This window comes from Natrix helvetica (genome assembly GCF_964273705.1).
Source record: "Natrix helvetica genome assembly, chromosome: 1".
In the NCBI taxonomy this organism is placed as follows: domain Eukaryota; kingdom Metazoa; phylum Chordata; class Lepidosauria; order Squamata; family Natricidae; genus Natrix; species Natrix helvetica.
In genome coordinates, this window is record NC_138548.1 from 207,903,033 (window position 1) to 207,922,761 (window position 19,729).

Genomic DNA, 19,729 nt, shown 5'->3' on the forward strand with positions numbered 1-19,729 from the left:
TGTGACGGGGGAATAGGGGTATTTTAAATATCTCAGCATCACTCTTTGTCAAACTACAATTCCCTTTATCAATCTGCGGTAATATCAAGACACCCAAACCTTTTTAAAATGCAAAGGGCAGGCACTTTTTTTGAGTCATAAAGCACTTGGCCTTAGGCTAAATGTTCAAAGCTGAAGTTGGAAAATAAAAAAGGGGGTGGGTGAAGAAGTGGGGTGAAAGTTATCCACTCTTGTCCATGTATTAGCTTTTCTTGTTTCCGTTCTCAAGACAGAATGTTAGACGAGAGATGTAGTTTTGTAGACCGAGCAATAATTAATTCAAACTGCAGCCTATCCCCATTTCCATCACAATGAGAGAAATGGGTGCCTGAAGGTGGACTTGAGACAGAGGTGAGCTGAGCCCTCAAATTTCAGCCTCTCCCTACAGTTCATCTACTTCTTAATTTAAACTTAGGCTAAGTCCCCAATGGAGCTCTCTTTGGTTTTGGCTTAGGAGCTTCTGGAAACCCACCCATGAAGGTTTATAAATGGCTCAAAGGAACATGCAATTCTAACAGTGCTGTGACTGAATGAAGCATGGTTTAAAGCGTGCTTGTGAACCTGGTCAATGCAATAGATTTAACCAGCATACTTATGTAAGCCATGGGGAACCAGTTTTAGAGTGCAACTCTAGACAGATCCTCTGAAAAGTCAGTTTGCTCTCTCTCACTCTTCCTCCCCCCCTTCTCTCTCTCTCTCTCTCTCTCTCTCTCTCTCTCTGTGTGTGTGTGTGTATAATTACATTCTTATACATACTTTATATGCTGCTTTTCTTTAGGGAAGCCAGCACTGTGTCACTCCAGTTTCCAAATAAGCTTTTGTTAAAGCCAAGCAGTTTAGAAACCAATTTCTTTGGCTTTGGCAATCAGCATGCGTGATATGCCAACTGCAGACCATTCCATTGTGTACTCCACTCCAGTCTGTCTTTTTGCTGCTGAGCACATGGATTCTAAGGCCGTTTTCATTCTCTCCCCCGATCAGGCATCCTTCTGATGGATGACAATGGGCTTGGGATCTGCGCACGAATTGTCCTTACAGCTGGGGTTCTTGGGGATCCCCCTCCTGACTGCAAGCATTGCCCTTTCTGAAAAGCTTCTGAAAGGCCAGAGGATCTTAAAACATCCCACTGATGCATGACATAAGGACTGTGTAACATTTTCATGCAATGTATACAAAGGCTTTGAGGCCAAAGATAAATCTGGACCCTGAATCTGCTGTATCAAGGCCAGGCAAACAGCTTTAAGTCATAACCCACATTTTATCCTAGATCCAGGATGGCAAACCTATGGCACGTGTGCCACAGGTGGCACGCAGAGCCATTTGTCAGGGCACGCAAGGTGCTGCCCTGTCAGCTGGCCAGCGCACATGTGCGCACTGGCCAGCTGAGTTCACCTTTTTTTAAAGCCATCTTTTGCCCTCCTCAGGCTCCAGAGGCTTTATAGGAGCCTGGGGAGGATGAAAAGAGCCTCCCCCACCCCACCCCACCCCACCCCGGAGGCCCTCCGGAGGCTTCATAAGCTTCCCTGAAGCCTCCGGAGCGCAAAAAATCAGTCCTATGGGCAAACCGGAAGTTCGGGAACGGACTTCCGGTTTGCTTGGAGGGTCTTTTTGACTGCTCCGGAGGCTTCAGGGAAGCCTCCTGAAGGTACCTGAAGCCTCCGGAGGGCTTCCAGGGGGGGCGGGGGAGGCTGTTTTCATACTCCCCAGGCTCCTATAAAGCCTCTGGAGCCTGGGGAGGGCGAAAAAAGCATGCAAAAAATGGGGGGTCGTGCCTGTAGTGCGCGCATGCGCACTAGAGGGTCGTGCATTGCATTATGGCTGCTGCATGCCCGCACACTACCCCCCTGCGCTCCCCCCACTTATGGCACGCAAGCCAAAAATATGCGTTGCTCAGAAAGGTCCACATTCACCAAATTGCTGATATTAACCTTACCAGACTGGAAACTATATTTCAGTACAAGTAGTGCTTGACTTACAACAGTTCATTTATGACTGTTCAAAGTTACAACGGCACTGAAAAAATGTGACTCGTGACTGTTTTTCACAGTTGTGACCTTTGCAGCTTCCCATGATCATGTGATCGAAATTCAGATGCTTGGCAACTGGTTCATATTTATGACCATTGCTGTGTCCCAAGATCATGTGATCCCCCTGTTGCGACTTTCTGATAAGCCTTAATCAATGGGGAAGCCAGACTCACTTAACAACCGGGCTACAAACTTATCAACAGTAGTGATTCACTTAATAACTGTCGCAAGAAGCGATGTAAAATAGGGCAAAACTCAACTAACAAACGTCTCACATATCAAAGATTTTGGGCTCAATTGTGGTCATAACTGCATTGATTTACTGATTAGCCATCAGTATAATCAAGCAGCGGTTAACGACATAATCCACAATATAATTAAAAACCCCGTGATAAATTTAAATTAAGCTTACCAATAAAATAGCGTCCAAACAAGAGTGCTGTATTTTGCAATGTGCCACAACTGCCACAGGCCTCAAAGCCAAGAGTCTTAATTAATGCTCCAAAAACTCTCCAAAGCAATCCTGATTTTGGAAGCTCTGAGAAAGCAAATGATGTGGGAGCCAAACTATTTCAGAGAGAGGCTATCCTATAAAGCCAGCATCCTCACAGAGAAGCACCACCTGTGAGCCTCAGCCTTCCCATATGGTGGAATTCATTACAGAGGGTACGATAATCCTTGCCCGTTTTAAAATCTCCCTCCCTCCCTCCCTCTAGCCCCCCCCTCTCCCTCCGACGAGGTTGATATATATGTCTACTTATTCAGATTGCAAATACCCCCCCCCCCGCCTGTGCTCAGATGCTCAGTGATAAACAAATATAGACTCAGTAATTAAACTCATCTATCGTTCCTGGCATCAGCTGCTTGTGTCTTGATGACAGTGCTTTGCATTCAACGAATGAAAGAGATGGAGCACCATCAACTTAACAATTTTATTTTTACAGGCATCTTTTTTGCATATTTGATCTGATGCACAGGGAGTTCATTCTTCTGTGAAAAGTGGCTCAAAGGTCCTCAGTGAAAGTAGCTAAGCACTCATCATTCTCCCTTCTTCGGTTCATGGAGAGACATGGCTAGACGGTTCATAAGCAGGGGAGTCAGAAAATCAATTTCCCTCTTCCCTCAGCTCAAACAAACCCAGGTTATAGAATAAGGTTGGAAACGGAAAAAGCATTGGACCCCCTTTTTAGTTGTTGAGGCCAAAAACAGGGACAAGTTTCTATGATGACAACATGCTGAGGCTCTATGAAGCAGGCATGACATGACCTCAGAAATTTTGCAGTTTCATGGATGGGACCCTATGCATTCCTCTTTTGTCTACAGAGACAGTTCAAATGGCAATTACATCCTACTGATCATGAGAAAATCTAGTTCATCCCACTGAAAATCACTAAGGAGGCCAGGGTCAGATGGCTTTCATCTGTCGAACACAATCGCTAGGGAGCTTAGAAGGAACAGACAGAATTTGAAATCCCAAAGGATGTGTTCCATTAGAGAAAGGCTTCAGTCTATCTAACAAGAGGGCTGATCCTGGAATTAAACCAGATCACCTTAAATACAAGCATTCCTATCTATTTTTACTAGGTTTCTTTTGCAATAAAGATTCAAGTTTCCTGTGAATTGAGCTCGGCTCCTGGTATTTCATAGATACATCCAGTTGTTGTTGTTTTTATAACTTTACAGAGGTGATTTGCTAGTGCCACCTTCTGACATCATATTGGCCTTCCCTGTATAATTTAAAGATTGGGGTTGCCCATCCAAATACTAATAAGGCCTAACCCTACTCAGCTTCCCAGTTGAGACAAAACTCAATCTTAATGTTCCTGCTTAGTTCTAGAGTGCATTATTTAATAATAAACAGCAATATCTCTAGTTCATTAGAAAATGCCTACATTTCTTTATCATTTAATAATTTCTATAACCTGTTCACCTGGGATGAAGGAAAGTATTTCCAAGTTTTAGAATATGTTGTCTGGGCTGACTTAAGATAAATGCATTTTTAGGGAGGGAAATATCGCATATACTTGAGTATAAGCCGACTCGAGTATAAGCCGAGACCCCTAATTTTACCCCAAAAAACTGGAAAAAGTTATTGACTCGAGTATAAGCCGAGGCTGGGAAATGCAGCAGCTAGATAACAATAAAATTGCTTTAATTGAGGCATGTGGAAAAGAGGAGTGCGATGGGACTGTATACACATAAACACGAATAGAAAACCGGTACTTTTTTTACATACATCTATCTATATATATATATTTACCGCGATCACCGCGATACACAACGCGCTTCCAGCGCCACCCTCCCCTCTGCCGACTCGGCTCCCCTGACACTCCATCCCGCTTCTTTGCTGTAAACCCCCTACCAGCACCCTCGGATCCTCCCCCGCTGACCAGGACACCCGCTCCCGAGGCACTCCTCCTCCTCCTCCGCTTGCAAAACCTGGTTTCGGCGATCAGTTCCGTCACGGATTGCGAGAGCTACGGGAGGGGGGAAAAACGCTAGGAAGGGAAAGCGTGGGCGGCGTTTCACTCTAGCGGGGTCATGTGCATCTGTCGGTTTCCGGTTCATTTTGCGAAGCTTTAGTGAGACGGTTCGGGGGAGCCGAGGAGTGGGGCAGCCGGTGGTCGCGCGGATTTTTTGTTCACTGGAGTATAAGCCGAAGTGGATTTTTCAGCCCAAAAAGTGGGCTGAAAAATTCGGCTTATACTCAAGTATATACGGTACTCACTTTCAGAGATACAAGAGCTGACCCTGTATTTTGTGCTGAACAAAACAGGGTGATAAGTGTCAAGATAGTCACAACCACCGAGTAAAAGATAAAAGCCCCACTCTTTTTAAACATGCTTTGAACGCCATTATTGCATGGATACAGTCCCACACCGACACTTGTGTGTCTCTGTATGTATTGCATTAAATTAAACACTCAATTCCATAAGACCAAACTTGTCAGGAACATTGTCATCATAGTTATTCTTTCTCAGGCCAAAAGTTATACAGGAAGGTTACATATGATTCATTCAGGGGTCATTATGGGAAGGAGGCAAGAAAGTGGGTTTGGGGAGGGAGGAGCAGGAAAAGCTAATCCTAACAGGATTAGATAAGCAATTGAAGCAATTATTTAAAGAACTGAAACAATTCTGCAGATTCAAGATAGTCTCAAGAAGATCAAGGCAGTCAAGTGAAGTCCTCATACAAAATCTGCTGACCATTGTCCCAGACTGAAGAACACCGACTCATGGTTTTAAATTACAGGAAGACAAAGTATTCACAAAACTTCCTAGCAGTAAGAACAGTTTGACGGTGGCACCAATTACTGAGGAATAGGGTTGGTTAGTTCTCCTTCACTGAATTCATTTCTGGAGAGGATGGACAGCCACTGGTCAGAGATTCTTTAATTTGCATTCCTACACAAAGGATTGGGCTCAGGTTTTCCAGCTCTACAATATTAGAAAGTCCAAGCAAGAAGCTTTAACTGTATACTTCCATTTCAGCCCATTTCAACACTACTCTACTTTAACACATCTGAAGGCTATGTGCTGTCTTGCTTCCTGTCATTCAAAAATGAAGTGAATTCTTACAAGAAAAGCAGCGCCTTGTCTTCTACATACATTTTACTCACACTCCTCAGCATTCACGGCAGATACTGTAGATTGTCTTAAAAATTCACTCTCAGCAGAAGGTGCTTCTTCTTTTCTACGTTGCGCCAAACCCCTCCTCTCTTAACATCCATCTGCCCATCCTCTTCCCTGTCTCTTAGGCAGGATTGCCAGAGTCCACAGCCAAAATATAATAAGTCTGTTTTAGTCAATATGAAAAGGCATGCAGGAAAGATTTTACTCTTCCTCAACATGTTAGTGGTTCAGCAGTAGAGATCAATGAAATGGAGAAATATGTGAATCAACCCCAGTTAAGAAACTACAAAGATATTATATACCTGATGTTTGGTGAGTGAGCAATTTCCCACAAAAAGACACCCCTGGATGGAATTGCTGTCCTAATGCTAGTGTCAGGGTTCCAAATAGCATCCAAAAGTAAATCAGAGTCCAAGGCAAGGTATTGCTCTAAGTTCCAATTTATTAAGAGAGTCATGTTGGCACATCTGGGAAAACCCGAATCTGAAAGCTTCCCGGTTTTCCCACCCAGTTGAAAGTTCAAGATCCTGTCCCCACACCCACAAGTCAATCACATGATCCAATCTTCCACTGCCACACTGGCAGCTTCCACCCATCCAGTTCCGGTCAAGTGCAGAGGTGCAAAGAAAAAGGATGGCCTTGGCTTTCTAGAAAGACTTTGTTATGGCTACATATCATCTAACTCTGTACAATCCCCCCTCCCATTTTCCCACAATAGAAAATGCATAGTAGAATAATAGAAAGTGTGGCAGGCCTAAGATCCACAGGAAAAGATGGCTGCAGGCCTGACAGCTAGGCTCAACCATTACAACAAAGCTTACTGTCATTGGTTTGGTGACATATTCGAGGATGGGATCTGTCCCATCTCCTACTAGCTATTGAAGGTCGCTATGAACACACTGTCCTTGCTAGGGATTGCCTAACATGACTATTTTGGCTTAGGCTATGGAACAGATGCAATATAGAGATATCTGCATTCATATTGCTTGCCCAGTGCCTATAGCAACTTATGAGAGATCTTGATAATAGAGGGCTTAGCTTTCTTTTGAATGAACAGCAATCCTGTGCTGTATTTGTTTTAAACAAGGCACTAGAGCTGGGCTTGCCAGGTATGTGATCTGATTCTATCTTCACTTGATTTTTCATTGTTTCGGCTGACGCAGTTTCCCATAATAGTTTTTTTACTGCTTCCACTATTTCTTATTTCTGACTCAAGCATGAGTTCTATATTGATTATCCTGATTGCACTGTACTTCCTTGGCCAGTATCATGGAGTTGCACATCTCAGGGCTTACTTGTGCAATGCTTACTTCAGTTGCCCTGGGTGGGAGTGGGCAACACTGCCTATTCCATTCCAGCTTTGATGGCACTCAGTGCCATATAATGCCTGCTATTTTATGCAGGCCAATCATGACAACAGCTATTTCCTGACTATCACTTGGTACTGCCAGCCCCAAAGGATAGGGCTCCTTGGCTACTTGCTGGCATTCCCTTGCACCAGGGACGTGCGGTCAGGGGAGGCAGGGGAGGCAGAGCCTCACCTCTCTTCATGAAATAATAGTATATAATATTATATACTATATATATCTATAATATTATAATATTATATTATAATAATAATAATAATAATAATAATAATAATAATAATAATAATAATAATAATAATAATAATAATAATAATAAAAATTATTTCTTAGCCGCACCCTCTCCCGAAGGACTCGGGGCGGCGTACAAGAAAACACATAAAATATAAAATAGACAACACATACACAATAAACAAATACATGTACATGGACATGGAGAAGGGAGGCAGATAAATAGAGACAATTAAAACACAGTAAGATCTAAAAACCCCAGAATTAAAATTAAAAAACCCGTCAGGAGCAGAGTGAGCGAACTATGGTTGAGCCAGGCCAGCTATTTGGAATAGGTGGGTCTTGAGCTTTATCCGAAAGGCGCGGAGGTCAGAGGTAGTCCTAATATCCGGGGGAAGGTCATTCCACAGGGCTGGGCCCGCTACAGAGAAGGCTCTACTCCTAGACACCGCCCCCCGACATTGTCTGGCGGACGGCACCTGGAGGAGTCCCTCTCTGTGCGAGCGGATTGGTCACAGGGATGTATGGGGCAGGATACGATCCCGCAGGTATCTAGGTCCTGAGCCATGGAGCGCTTTAAAGATCGTTATCAAGACCTTGAAACGCACCCGGTAGACCACAGGTAGCCAGTGCAGCTCGCGCAGGAAAGGTGTCACATGGGAGTACCTTGTACTCCCCATAATTACCCGCGCGGCCGCGTTCTGGACCAACTGTAGTCTCCGAGTGCATTTCAAGGGAAGCCCCATGTAGAGAGCGTTGCAGTAGTCCAGGCGAGACGTCACCAGCGCATGAGTGACTGTGCGCAAGGCATCCCGGTCCAATAGGGGGCGCAATTGGCGCACCAGGCGAACCTGGTGGAATGCCCCCCTTGCCACGGCCGTCACATGGTCATCCATGGACAGCCGGGCATCCAGGAGGACGCCCAAATTGCGCGCCCGCTCCACCGGGGCAAGTTGTACGCCCCCGATGGCCAGAGATGGAATTAACTGGTTGAACCGGGGGGCCGGCAGCCACAGCCACTCTGTCTTGGAAGGGTTGAGCCTGAGTCGGTTGTCATCCATCCAGACCCGTACGGCTTCCACACACCGGGACATCACTTCGACGGCTTCGTTGGGGTGGTTCGGGGTGGAAATGTACAGCTGAGTATCATCAGCGTACAGATGATATCCCACCCCAAAACCACGGATGATCTCACCCAGCGGCTTCATATATGTATTGAACAGGAGCGGCGAGAGGACCGACCCCTGCGGCACCCCACAGATAAGGGGGCTTAGAGTCGACCTCTGCTCCCCTGTCAACACACGTTGCGTCCGGCCGGAGAGGTAGGAGCCGAACCACCGTAGAACGGTGCCCCCGACCCCCAACCCCTCCAGTCGGTGCAACAGGATACCATGGTCGATGGTATCAAAAGCCGCCGAGAGATCTAATAGGACCAGGATAGAGGAACAACCCCTATCTCTGGCCCTCCAGAGATCATCCACCAACGCGACCAAGGCCGTCTCCGTGCTGTGTCCGGGGCGAAAGCCGGACTGGCGCGGGTCTAGATAATCATTTTCCTCCAGATGTCGTGGAAACTGATAAGCCACCACACTCTCTACAACCTTCGCCAAAAAGGGAAGGTTGGAGACAGGACGATAATTGGCCAGCTCCATAGGGTCCAGGGAAGGCTTCTTGAGCAAGGGTCTCACCACCGCCTCTTTCAAGGTGGCTGGAAGAGACCCCTCGCCCAGCGAAGCGTTCACTAGGCCCTGGAGCCAGTCGCGTGTAACCTCCCAGGATGCCAGTACAAGCCAGGAGGGACACGGGTCCAGCAAACATGTGGTAGGTCGCAGTCGTCCACGCACTCTGTCCAAATCCTCGATGGCAACCAAATCAAACTCTTCCCAGGTTGGTTTCTCAAGACTCGCCACGGACGTCTCCACTGGGCCACTGAAAGGGACCCAGTCCTTCCGGATTTGAGCGATTTTATCCTGCAGGTATTTCCCAAATTCCTCTGCCCTACCCTGTAAAGGGGCCTCCCGCGGCCTCTGCAACAGAAGGGAGCGGGACACCCGAAACAGGGCGGCAGGGCGGTTCTCCGCGGATGCAATCAGAGCGGCACAATATTGACGTTTGGCCGCTCTCAATGCCACAAGGTACGTCCTTAAATGGGCTCGTACCTGTGTTCGGTCAAATTCGGAACGGGAGGATCTCCAACGACTCTCTAGGCATCTCTTGCGGCGCTTCATCACCCTTAACTCCTTGGTAAACCAAGGGGCCAGGGTGGATCGTTGCCGCCGGAGAGGCCGCAAAGGCGCCACCCGGTTCAAGGCCCCGGTAGTCGCGTTGTTCCACGCGACCACCAGGTCCTCTACACGAGGGCGGGTCAGGGCTACAGGAGGTGGCCCAAGCTCCATCTGGAACCTATCTGATATACATTTGTCCGGCCGCGCCCGGGAGCTGCGGAGGGCGGAGGCAGAAATGTTGTCAGCGCTCCCGGATGACGAAGGCACGAAAGTGACTGGGGAATGACGAGAACCTTCCTGCCTCTGCTGGATTTCACACACTCCTCGCGACTGCAATATGCAGTCGCGAGGAGCGCGCAAAGTCCAGCAGAGGCAGGAAGGTTCTCGTCATTCCCCAGTCACTTTCGAGGACTGCAGAGCGCGAGCCGGCGGAGCACGCTCAGGAAGGCGGGGAATGGGATCACGTGTGCTGGAGGCTGAGGCAGCCTGAGCCTCCAGCACATATGGTCCCATTCCCCGCCTTCCTGATGACGTCACCAGCCTCACCAGCCATAAACCTCACCGCACATCACTGCCTTGCACCATTATTACAGGATGGAGCATGCTTTCTATTGATTGCTCTCTTTCTCCTCCCAGCATTCAGAAATAGACACACTGGTAAGTCCAGAAGGTGTTGTGTCTTGTAGGAGCAGTGAAAGAGCATCCACTCATTACATTACTTTTTAGCATTTACCACCTCTTGGTTGAACAACTTGAGAGGTCACTATACTGCCTGTTCTAAGAACCTGCCTGGGATCATCTAATCCCACCCCACTCAGCGTTAAGGATCAGGAAATTAGTTGGGAGGAACTTAAAATAGAGGAATCCATCTGCTGGTTTCTTTAACTTGGCCAGTAGACTACTGGCCAAGTTAAAGAAACCAGCAGATGGATTCCTCTATTTTAAGTTCCTCCCAAGTACCATTAAGTTCCACCCAAGTACCATTTTAAGTTCCTCCCAAGTACCATTCTCTGGCTACATGCACATGGTTGAATTGGGACCCTCCATGGAGCAGCTCCCTTTATGCCAGCATACTTTTCTAACAGCGGTAGCATTGCAAAATGCTATCTGAAAAGGCAGAGACTGAATTGGCAGAACTGGTTGAAGGCTACTCTTGGCCATTTCATTATAAAGTTTGGAATTTACAATAAGATGAGGAATGGATACCATAGCCCCAATCTCTTCTTAATTTGGACTCTTTCTTATGGCAGAGACTGTTATGCTACTGACTGTAGGGATTCAGTTTAACCACCTCATTACCTTGGGCTGTGGCAAGTAATAGCATAGGATCAAAACATGTACACAGTGTTTCACCCCTTCCAAAATATGAACTGAAAGAAAAAGAAAAGCTTTGGGTAAATGCTTCCATCTTAGGTTTATAGGAAACTGCCTTATCTTAAGGCAGAACCCTTCTAAATTTCTTCTGTACAGATCACACTAACAGGCAGAGGCTTTTCAAGATTAAGCCAGGAGTCTTTCTTAGGCCTTCTCAGAGAATCCAAAGCCTGAACGCAGGCATTTTACTCTGCCATTGCTCTGTTACAGCCCCAGCATCTATTAAAAGAATCTTCAGTGAGTGCTTTGCATCAAGGGGAAAAACTCACAGGCCACCATATATATATAGTGACCCAGCAGGATCCATTGCAGCTGCTGAGCAACTCAGATAGTGACAAACCCTATGAGTCGGTTATGGAAGAGATGGACGACCCTGGGCAGGGTTCAGACTCAGAGCAGGGACCAGAGAGGCTGGTTGGCCACCAGGAGGCGCCTGAGGCATGGAGCAGTGGGGAAGATCAAAGGAAGTTTGTCCCAGACACAAGATTAAGAAGGGCGGAGAAAAGAAGGCAACAGCTGCTCCAGAGGCAAGCTCCTAAGAGATAATCAAGCTCAGGTGGTTGTGGCGAAGGGACTTTGGGAGGAGGGTTTTTGCAGGACACAACCATTCATAGAAGTCTGGAGAACTCCTTGTCTGATCTGCCTTGTGTTTCCGTTTGTATCGAGCTGGAGAAGCTCTTGTTGGTATCTGTTGAAGTCTGGGTTGCTGCCAATGTCTTGCCTGTGAGTCGTGTTTGGGCTTTCAGCCAACAAGATTATAGTACTGTCAATAAAGTGTGGCAAACAGCTAAGCCTGTGTTGGCGTTCATTACCGGACAGAGGGGGGTCAGAACATACATACATACATACATACGTACGTACGTGTGTGTGTGTGTGTGTATAAATCTTATGACTATAACTTGGTTGTTTGCATATATTGATTGCTTTTATTAGTATCCTATTATGATTCTTTGATTGCTTTTATTTAGTATCTTATGACTATTACCGAGTGTTGCATCTTATCATTTATGATGGTTGTATTTTATGCTGATAATGATCATGTTTATCACTTGTTGCTTGCATGTACACTGAGAGCCTATTCACGGAGACAAACACCTTGTGTGTCCCAATCACACTTGGACAATAAAGAATTCTATTCTATAGTGCAACACTTGGTGGAAAGGAGTCAATAAGTTCCAGTGAGAAAGTTAAGTATTGGGTTGCTCCTTTTAGCACTTGGCTTTTATTTAGCATGATGGTGCATGGCTCTCAAGGTTATTTGCAATCTATAGATGCACCTTTAAGCCTGATGATTCCAAAGTTAGCTCAATCTCCCGTTCTGATCCATATGCCCAGGAGAGTTCTGCTGTCGTTGCTGTGTATGTCAGCTGTTTCTTTTAATCTTTCTGGATGCCCCCCCCCCCCCCCCCAAATGAGTCAACCTTAAGTAGACATGTTTACAACTCATATATAATGGCTTGTCCTGGCTGCTCTGAGTTATTGGAATATGGCTGCTAACGCCAAGAAGAGTAACTCCATTTTGACTGCTGGATGTGATTAGATTGGAAGAGAAGGCATACAAGTTTTTTAGTGGGTGGGCCCTCTTTTCTGTTTGAGTCAAGGACTCTAGAAAAACAATATGTCTGATAGTTTTTACCTCATATTTTCAGGCTTGTCTATTTCTAGTTGTTGTTCTGTGAATTCAGAGTTTTAAAGGACATGGAGGTTTATGTTCTGTTTTCCTTCAATTGCCAAAAAGATGCTAAAAGGAGCCTTACAACCGGAGCATTAGAGAGATGTTCATATACTGCACCCAGAAACATAGCAGGGTACTTTCTGTTTATTCTTTGGCCGAATCAGGTGGTTGGGAGCTAAATTAAATTGGAAAGAGGGCCATAAAGCCAATCACCTCTATTCAATCTGATCTCGAATAGATCCACTTTCCTTATAGGACCAAAAAGAAAAGGGCAAGATGATGGGTGTCACTGTTAGGATTTGTAGCCGACAGTAAGTGCTCCAGGTAGGTACACAAGAATCGGAGACACATTTGTCATATCATGTGCGGCTGCTGGGAGACCATGTGGTTTAAAAAATATATTTAAACATGCCAGAAATTATCACAAAATATTTGGCATAGCAAGCTGTAAAACATCATTCCATTAAAAAAAAAAGTCTTTGCTTTTCTCTGCCTATCCGTTTAAGAGTGCATTTTCAAGTACTGGAGTACTGAAAAACAAATAAAATGTTCTTGTATATAAAATTCTCTTCTCTCCTTTTGTCAAGTCTGCTTTTCTATTCTAAAACTATAGCACCAACATCTTAAAACAATCTTCCTAGGGAAGGTATTGGTTGCTCTCATCTCTGTTTTCCCCAATCAAAATTACATCCTTTTTCAGACAGACCAAGTATAAAATATAGACTTTTCAGAGCTTCTGGTTAATTTTTATTTTTGAACAATTAAGTCAGTATCATGAGGAAATGGTTCTCCCCTAGCAGTTCTGAGGGGTTACCCTAACCCTTAGCTTTTGAGCAGGGTAGTTATGGAGCGGAGCAGCGGCAAGAGGCAGTGTAAAATATAGATGGAGTCACAATGAAAATGTAATTAAATTCTATGTAAATAATGCATATTCACCAGATATTTGATAATTTCCCCTCCTGCCATATTAAAAATGACAACCTGAAATTACAACTTTGAAAAATGATTTATAATTGAATGAAACAAATGTTAACAAGTGAATTTCATTTCCAATTCTTCTGTAGAAGAAGAATAGCTAGTTAAGTGCTGGGAATACCTCTCAATGCCCAGAATTTGACATTTCAGGAATAAATGAGACAGAATTTAAACTCCATTTAGAAATCATTTTTGGATTGTCACTCTATGTAGGGGCATATATTACATCCAATATTTGGGTTTCTTTTAACTTAAAGTGTTCAATTGCTCAGTTAGAAATTACTGTGATTCTTAATCTCATTTTAAGATGTACCGTGATTATTGCTACTCATATTTTACTTACATTTAAATAATTATTTTTAGCATTTAAAATTATATAATATATTTTATTGTTTAAAACTAATCAATGAAATATTGAAAAAAAAAAAAACCTAATTCTATGGGTGGCCAATTCCTTGTTTATCCATCTTGAGGTTTATTTTTCCTTTTAGCCACTTTGTATGCATGTTTGTGTTTTTCTTTTCTTTCAAATGTATCACCATCAACATCATCTTAAAATCCAGTAACAACTTTGGAGAGGCACTGGAGCATCTTAGACACTTAGACTAGAGGTGGTTTGCCATTTTTTTTACTACCGGTTCTGGTGAGTTCCTGAGCGCATTTGTGCACCCGCACACCCCTTCTGCGCATGTGCAGAAGTGTCTGGGTGGGTGGGCGGAGCCTCCAGCCGCCGGTACTACCGGTTTGACCGATCTGGGCCGAACCGGCAGCAACCCACCCAGCAGAGTAAGGAAGATACTCAGAGATGATTCACACCCTGGTCAGTGTCTCTTTGCACTTCTACCATCAGGCAGAAGACATCAAAGTATAGCCAGCCGAACAAACAGGTTTAAAGATAGTTTCTATCCTTGGGCTGTGAGACTTTTAAATACAACCACAATCACTCCATGCACTCGCTGGTTTTTTTTTTCTTTTTCTTTCTTTTTTCTTTTCTGTTATAATTTTGCACCAGTGAGGTTAAAACCAATTTCGTTGTATTTAAGTACAATGACAATAAAGATTATACATATACATACTATAGTAATAGTGATAATACAACAATACAATTCTAACCATATTTATAATTATACTAGCTTATTTATAATCTTACTGATTATATTAGCATATTTATAGTTATAAACAACATTAATATTTTACTTGAACATAATGCTCTTTCATCTAATTTCTACTTCTTATCTCTAACCATTGATAAGACCTATTCCACGTTAAATAATAATCTCCTTTATCTTTTATTTTCAATGTCGATCTATTCATCTCTGCACAATCCAATATTTTCTGACTTATATTTTCATCTGATGGGGTGTTCTCATTTTTCCACTATTGTGCTAATACAATTTTTGCTGCTGTCAATAATGTAACATTATATATATAGTCCCTTTGTCATAGCTTTCTGATATTAAACCTCACAAGAATATTTCTGTTTTAAATCTGTATGCTGCTTAATCATCTTTTCCAAACATGTATTTATTTTCATTCAATGCTTTTGCTAATCTTGCTTGTGGCAAATGTCACCTATAAAACATTTTATAAAGATTTCCCTTACATGAAGTAGCCATTGTCAGTTTATAATTCCAATCCCAAAGTTTTTGCCGTTTATTGCCATACTTGGAGCAATGATGGCAAAGCTTTTGGACTCAGCATGTCCAAAATTTGGTAAAAGTCTAACTTGAATCTGTTGGCGTGTCTCACACTCATTCACACACAAAAAACAAAAGATAAATAATTCTCTATCTTTCTCCCATCTAGCCCATCCTGAACAGGGGCATTCAGTGGTAGCACCAAGACTGGGCCTAAAGAAGAGGCCTGGGCCTCGATTTTAGCCCAGTGCCACTGCTTCACTCAAAAGGGTTGCCTCATGCCATTTTGCAAGGCATGTGAGCTTTGGGAAACAGTGCAATTGGCATGCAGTTCAGTGCTCCCCAGGATCGGCCATGCACCGCTTATCTTCAGGTGATGTTCCCTTCCTGTGGACAGGCCCTGGGGCCTACTGGAGGCTACTCTTGGGCACATGAAGCCTTTGTTCTTAAAGCTGTTTCAGAAAATGGCCTTCCTAAGTCTCTGCAGTCTCCACAAATCACATAAAAGCACACCTCATGCTTCTATGATTTTGGGTGGTTGCTGAGGATGTGCAAATACATGGCCTCCTCATGTGATGTCTGGAAGGTCCAGAGCAGGGGTGAAATCCAGCAGTTCTGACAGGTTCTGGAGAACTGGTAGCAGAAATTTTGAGTAGTTCGGAGAACTGGCAAATGCCACCTCTGGTTGGCCCCAGAGTAGGGTGGGAATGGAGATTTTGCAGTATCCTTCCCCTGCCACGCCCACCAAGCTACACCACGCCCACCAAGAACAGGTAGTAAAAAAAAATTGAATTTCACCACTGGTCCAGAGGCTGTGCAAGAGCACACCCCATTCTTGTGTGGCCTCCACCATCTCCAAAATAGCACAACAATGTGGTGTACTTTTGATTATTGTTGCAACCTTTACGTCCTGAATAAATTGTAATAAAATGGTTTTCCTGTTTCATTGGAAAAACATGCATACCGAACCACAAGCCTAGAACTAGATTTGGCCTTCAGCCAGGTATTGGTGCAGGTTGGCATGTCACCCCAAATGTCATGGTGTGTCATCTTTGACACGTGTCATAGATGCACCACCACTGGCTTAAAGTCTGCTTTTCTCTTTCTTGCCCTTCTAAAAGCCAAGCTTATACACTGCGGGGACTTACAAACCCTGGATCAATGATGATCCATTTCCAAAATCTTTTGCATTTTTTTTACCATGGGGACAGGGAATTGAGGTGGGGGTGGCAAGGAAGGTGACTATACAATGGGACATATTAAAAAAGGAGAAAATTATACATAAGACAGGTAGAATATTTCCCTCCCTGCCCTCCTCCCCTGACATCAATGCAAAATTGCCATGGGAGCCCGAGGCTCATTCTGACTCGCCTTTCTAATATAAAACTTTGTGCTTGAGTACACTTGAACAAGGCTAACACCAACAGAGAGCTTCTGCCGTATGCAGGAAGAAAGAGCTTGGAAAAAGGTAATTCCCTGCAGGCAGAAGAATTAAACATCCTTTTACTCCCCACTTCTCTGCTCTCAATCATCCGACTTTCTGAAGTTGTGCTTCTCAGAAGCAAATTCTGCCAGGGATTCCCAAAACTGTTCACAGGAAGAACACAATAAAGTCTTAACCAATAGAGGACAATGATGTACTTATTACTGAAATGATTGTTTAAAAAATACATGCCAATGGGAAGAAGGGAACCATGAAATGCAAAATCAGAGGGTAGAGATGGTAATTGGTATGTTTGTAAGTGCTGCAAATATCAGAAAGTGTGTATTTTTTGCTTGCTTGTTATTCTTCACCTTTTCTTTTACCATTTATAATTTATTTCCTTTTATATTTTTTTCTCTTTCTGTAATTTTTAAAATCTTTATCCAATTTTTAAGAATAATTATTTACATACAAGATATCATATATACTACCAAAACTCTTGGATCTGTATTGGAAAGTATAGGGCAACTATTATTGAACCAAGGTAACTCAAATAGGCTAGCTTACAGAAGAATGCCAGGACTCCGGTGAGAATGAAATTTGGGGAAGTTGTGGTCACTTCAGTGCCATCATGCCTTCCAATCACACTTCATAAAAACCTATAGGCTGCATGGCACAAGGGAAGATGGGAGGGCTATATCTTCACCCTTTGTTCCCTGGATACAATCAGGTGATGGCAAGGCCCAACAACCAGGGATTGGCTGCTTTGGACAAGCCAAGTCAATGGAGAAGCCAGCAGGAAATCATAAGTCATTCCCACTGCTTTTTTGCCCATGGTGCAGTCATTCCATTGTTCCCCACTCCTCAGCAACATATCTTACTAAAATTAGACCGGTGGATCAATTCCACCAATCAGCTGAGAAGTCATTTCCAATGCTCCCTGCCGGCTTCCCACAAGCAAAGTCAGTGGGGAAGCCAGCAGGAAGATGGAAATCGCTTCTGCTCCCAGTGCTGCATCCAAATGGCTGGCAGCAAGGCCCAATGGGTGAACAGCGATTGGCTGCTTTGGAACAGAGGTTGAAATAGGGGCAGTGGGCATGGATGAGGGATCAACTGGGATGCCTGAGAGGTAGGGGGTGTTCTCTTGCTCCCTGGAGAGAAGCATCCTTTGAGGTCATGCTGAAATGCACACAGAGGGTGCAGTTTTCCTCATGGCCCACAACTCCCTGTTCCCCCTCCTTTTAGCAAAGTGGCAGGAAGTTCCACAGGTCAGCCAAGGGGGAGAAGGAATGATTTATTATACTCCCTGCCAGTTTTCCACAAGTCAGTGGGGAAGCCAGCATGAAACTGGAAGTTGCTTAATCTCCCACTCTTTTTTTGTCTGCCTATAGTCATCCTGTTTCTCAGTTTAGATAAGAATTTCTAAAAGGTTGCCAAGTGTGTGTGTGTGTGTTTGTGTGTGTGTTTATATATGTTCATTTCAATGAATTTTCAGGTTATAGAGAACAAATACTGTTCTTTCTTCATCCTCAGAATCATGTGGGGCAAGTTGTGTACTTTCTTAGATGTTATTAGGCCAGGAGAACAAAGAGACGAAGAAATTTGAGGATAGATTCAAGTTTATTATTATCCAAAGATACCAAGCATGACTAAAGGATCATCAAGATACCTGCCATCCTTCTGTCAAGGCTTTTAGATTAGTTTTGTGTGATCCAGCTACGATGGTTTGTTAAAGAAACCATGGCTTAGCAAGAGTGAACCTAACTTATTATTCCCTATCATTAATTCATTCTTATTGCTTTGGGCTATAGCTTCCATCTCAAGCCAATGCATCAATTGCTATTCGGACTGGGAAAGACATAAGGGATAGATAATATAAGGAATGTCTTCCCTATTCCTTATTGCCAATTCCCATGATTGTTTTCAAATGAGAAAAAAAAGAACAATCAAGCTGGTTAAATCTGCTGACACATACTTGGAATACAAGATTGTCAGCTGTTTCTTTTCCAGGAGTGATTACTATAATTATTCATGTATAACTTTATTTTCAGAATATATATAGATATATTTACACAAATTGGTGCCTGCCCTAAGAAGCTTACAACCTAATTGGTGGATTGAAAGAATTAATGTGTGTTGAAAAACATTTAGACTTATTTTTTCTACACGTGACTGGAATGAACATTTTGGGGTTCATCTTGGGGCAGGTCAGTCCAAGCAGACATTTTTAAAAGGGCACAAAGGCTGCCAGTGGTAAAACATAGCACATTCTAACAATAAGTACCCAGAAAACCAGCCAATGGTTACACAATTTAGACTAGTAGTAATACTGGCCAAAACAAAGGCTACCAAGTATTAGTTAAGCATTCAAGAAGCTGGGACCGGTTCTCTTTAGACAATAAGTTGAAGGGTCAAAGAGACAGCTTGGCCAAAGCATCCACTATCCTTCTTATCCACTCCTACCCAATATTCTGCATTTATGATTTGGCAATCCAGGTTGGCAAAGGCTTTTCAATGTGTAGAGGGACGACTCAAAAGTGAGTTTCGGGAGATTTCACGGTAAGCATTTCGCAGCAGCACATAAGGAAAGCAGGTCTCCAGCATATCAACGGTCAAGAAGGATGACTCTTCCACAAGCTGAAAGAGATATATAAAAACAGAAATAAGGCCGAGAAATAATTTACTGCCACCTGACCAGCAGGTGCAGTATTCTTTCTCCACCATGGACACATCAGGAATTAGAATACTGCTGACCGTCCAGCACATCTGATGATGATGATCAGCAGGAGTTACGGTAGCAATGGGGCCCTGCCAAAGGTGATGCCGATGAAGCAGCTATACCTCTTCTCCAATTGGGATAATGAGTGAATGCCAGGCTGGGCTAACTCATTCACATACTCCAGGGAGAAATATTTGCATTTAAATTGCTTTGCTGCAAAAGCTATGCGGCCAGTGAAGAATATCAACTCCCGCCCAGGAAGCCAGGGCCCCACCTGGCTGAGCCATCTCCTCCCATCAGCAAGAAAATCAATAACTATCTCCTGCTGCCAAGGGAGCCCCTAATGGAGATGCATCACCTGAGCTGCCACAAAGGACCACTCTGTCATCTTTTCCAACCAGGGCAGCT

General features: G+C 44.0%; 2 protein-coding genes across 5 annotated transcripts in view; one reads left to right on the forward strand and one right to left on the reverse strand.

The window, feature by feature from the left end:
* Nucleotides 1–19,729, forward strand: part of LOC309390546 (gametocyte-specific factor 1-like) — a 194,147-nt gene that overhangs the window by 24,789 nt on the left and 149,629 nt on the right. The window lies entirely within an intron of this gene.
* Nucleotides 14,719–19,729, reverse strand: part of NCKAP1L (NCK associated protein 1 like) — a 97,757-nt gene continuing 92,746 nt past the window's right edge. For all 4 annotated transcript variants that reach the window (XM_081949903.1, XM_081949904.1, XM_081949902.1 and 1 more), the window contains exon 31: nt 14,719–19,239. In XM_081949903.1, the coding sequence (XP_081806029.1) occupies nt 19,114–19,239 (126 nt within the window). In that variant the 3' untranslated portion in view covers nt 14,719–19,113. The remainder of the gene's footprint in view (nt 19,240–19,729) is intronic.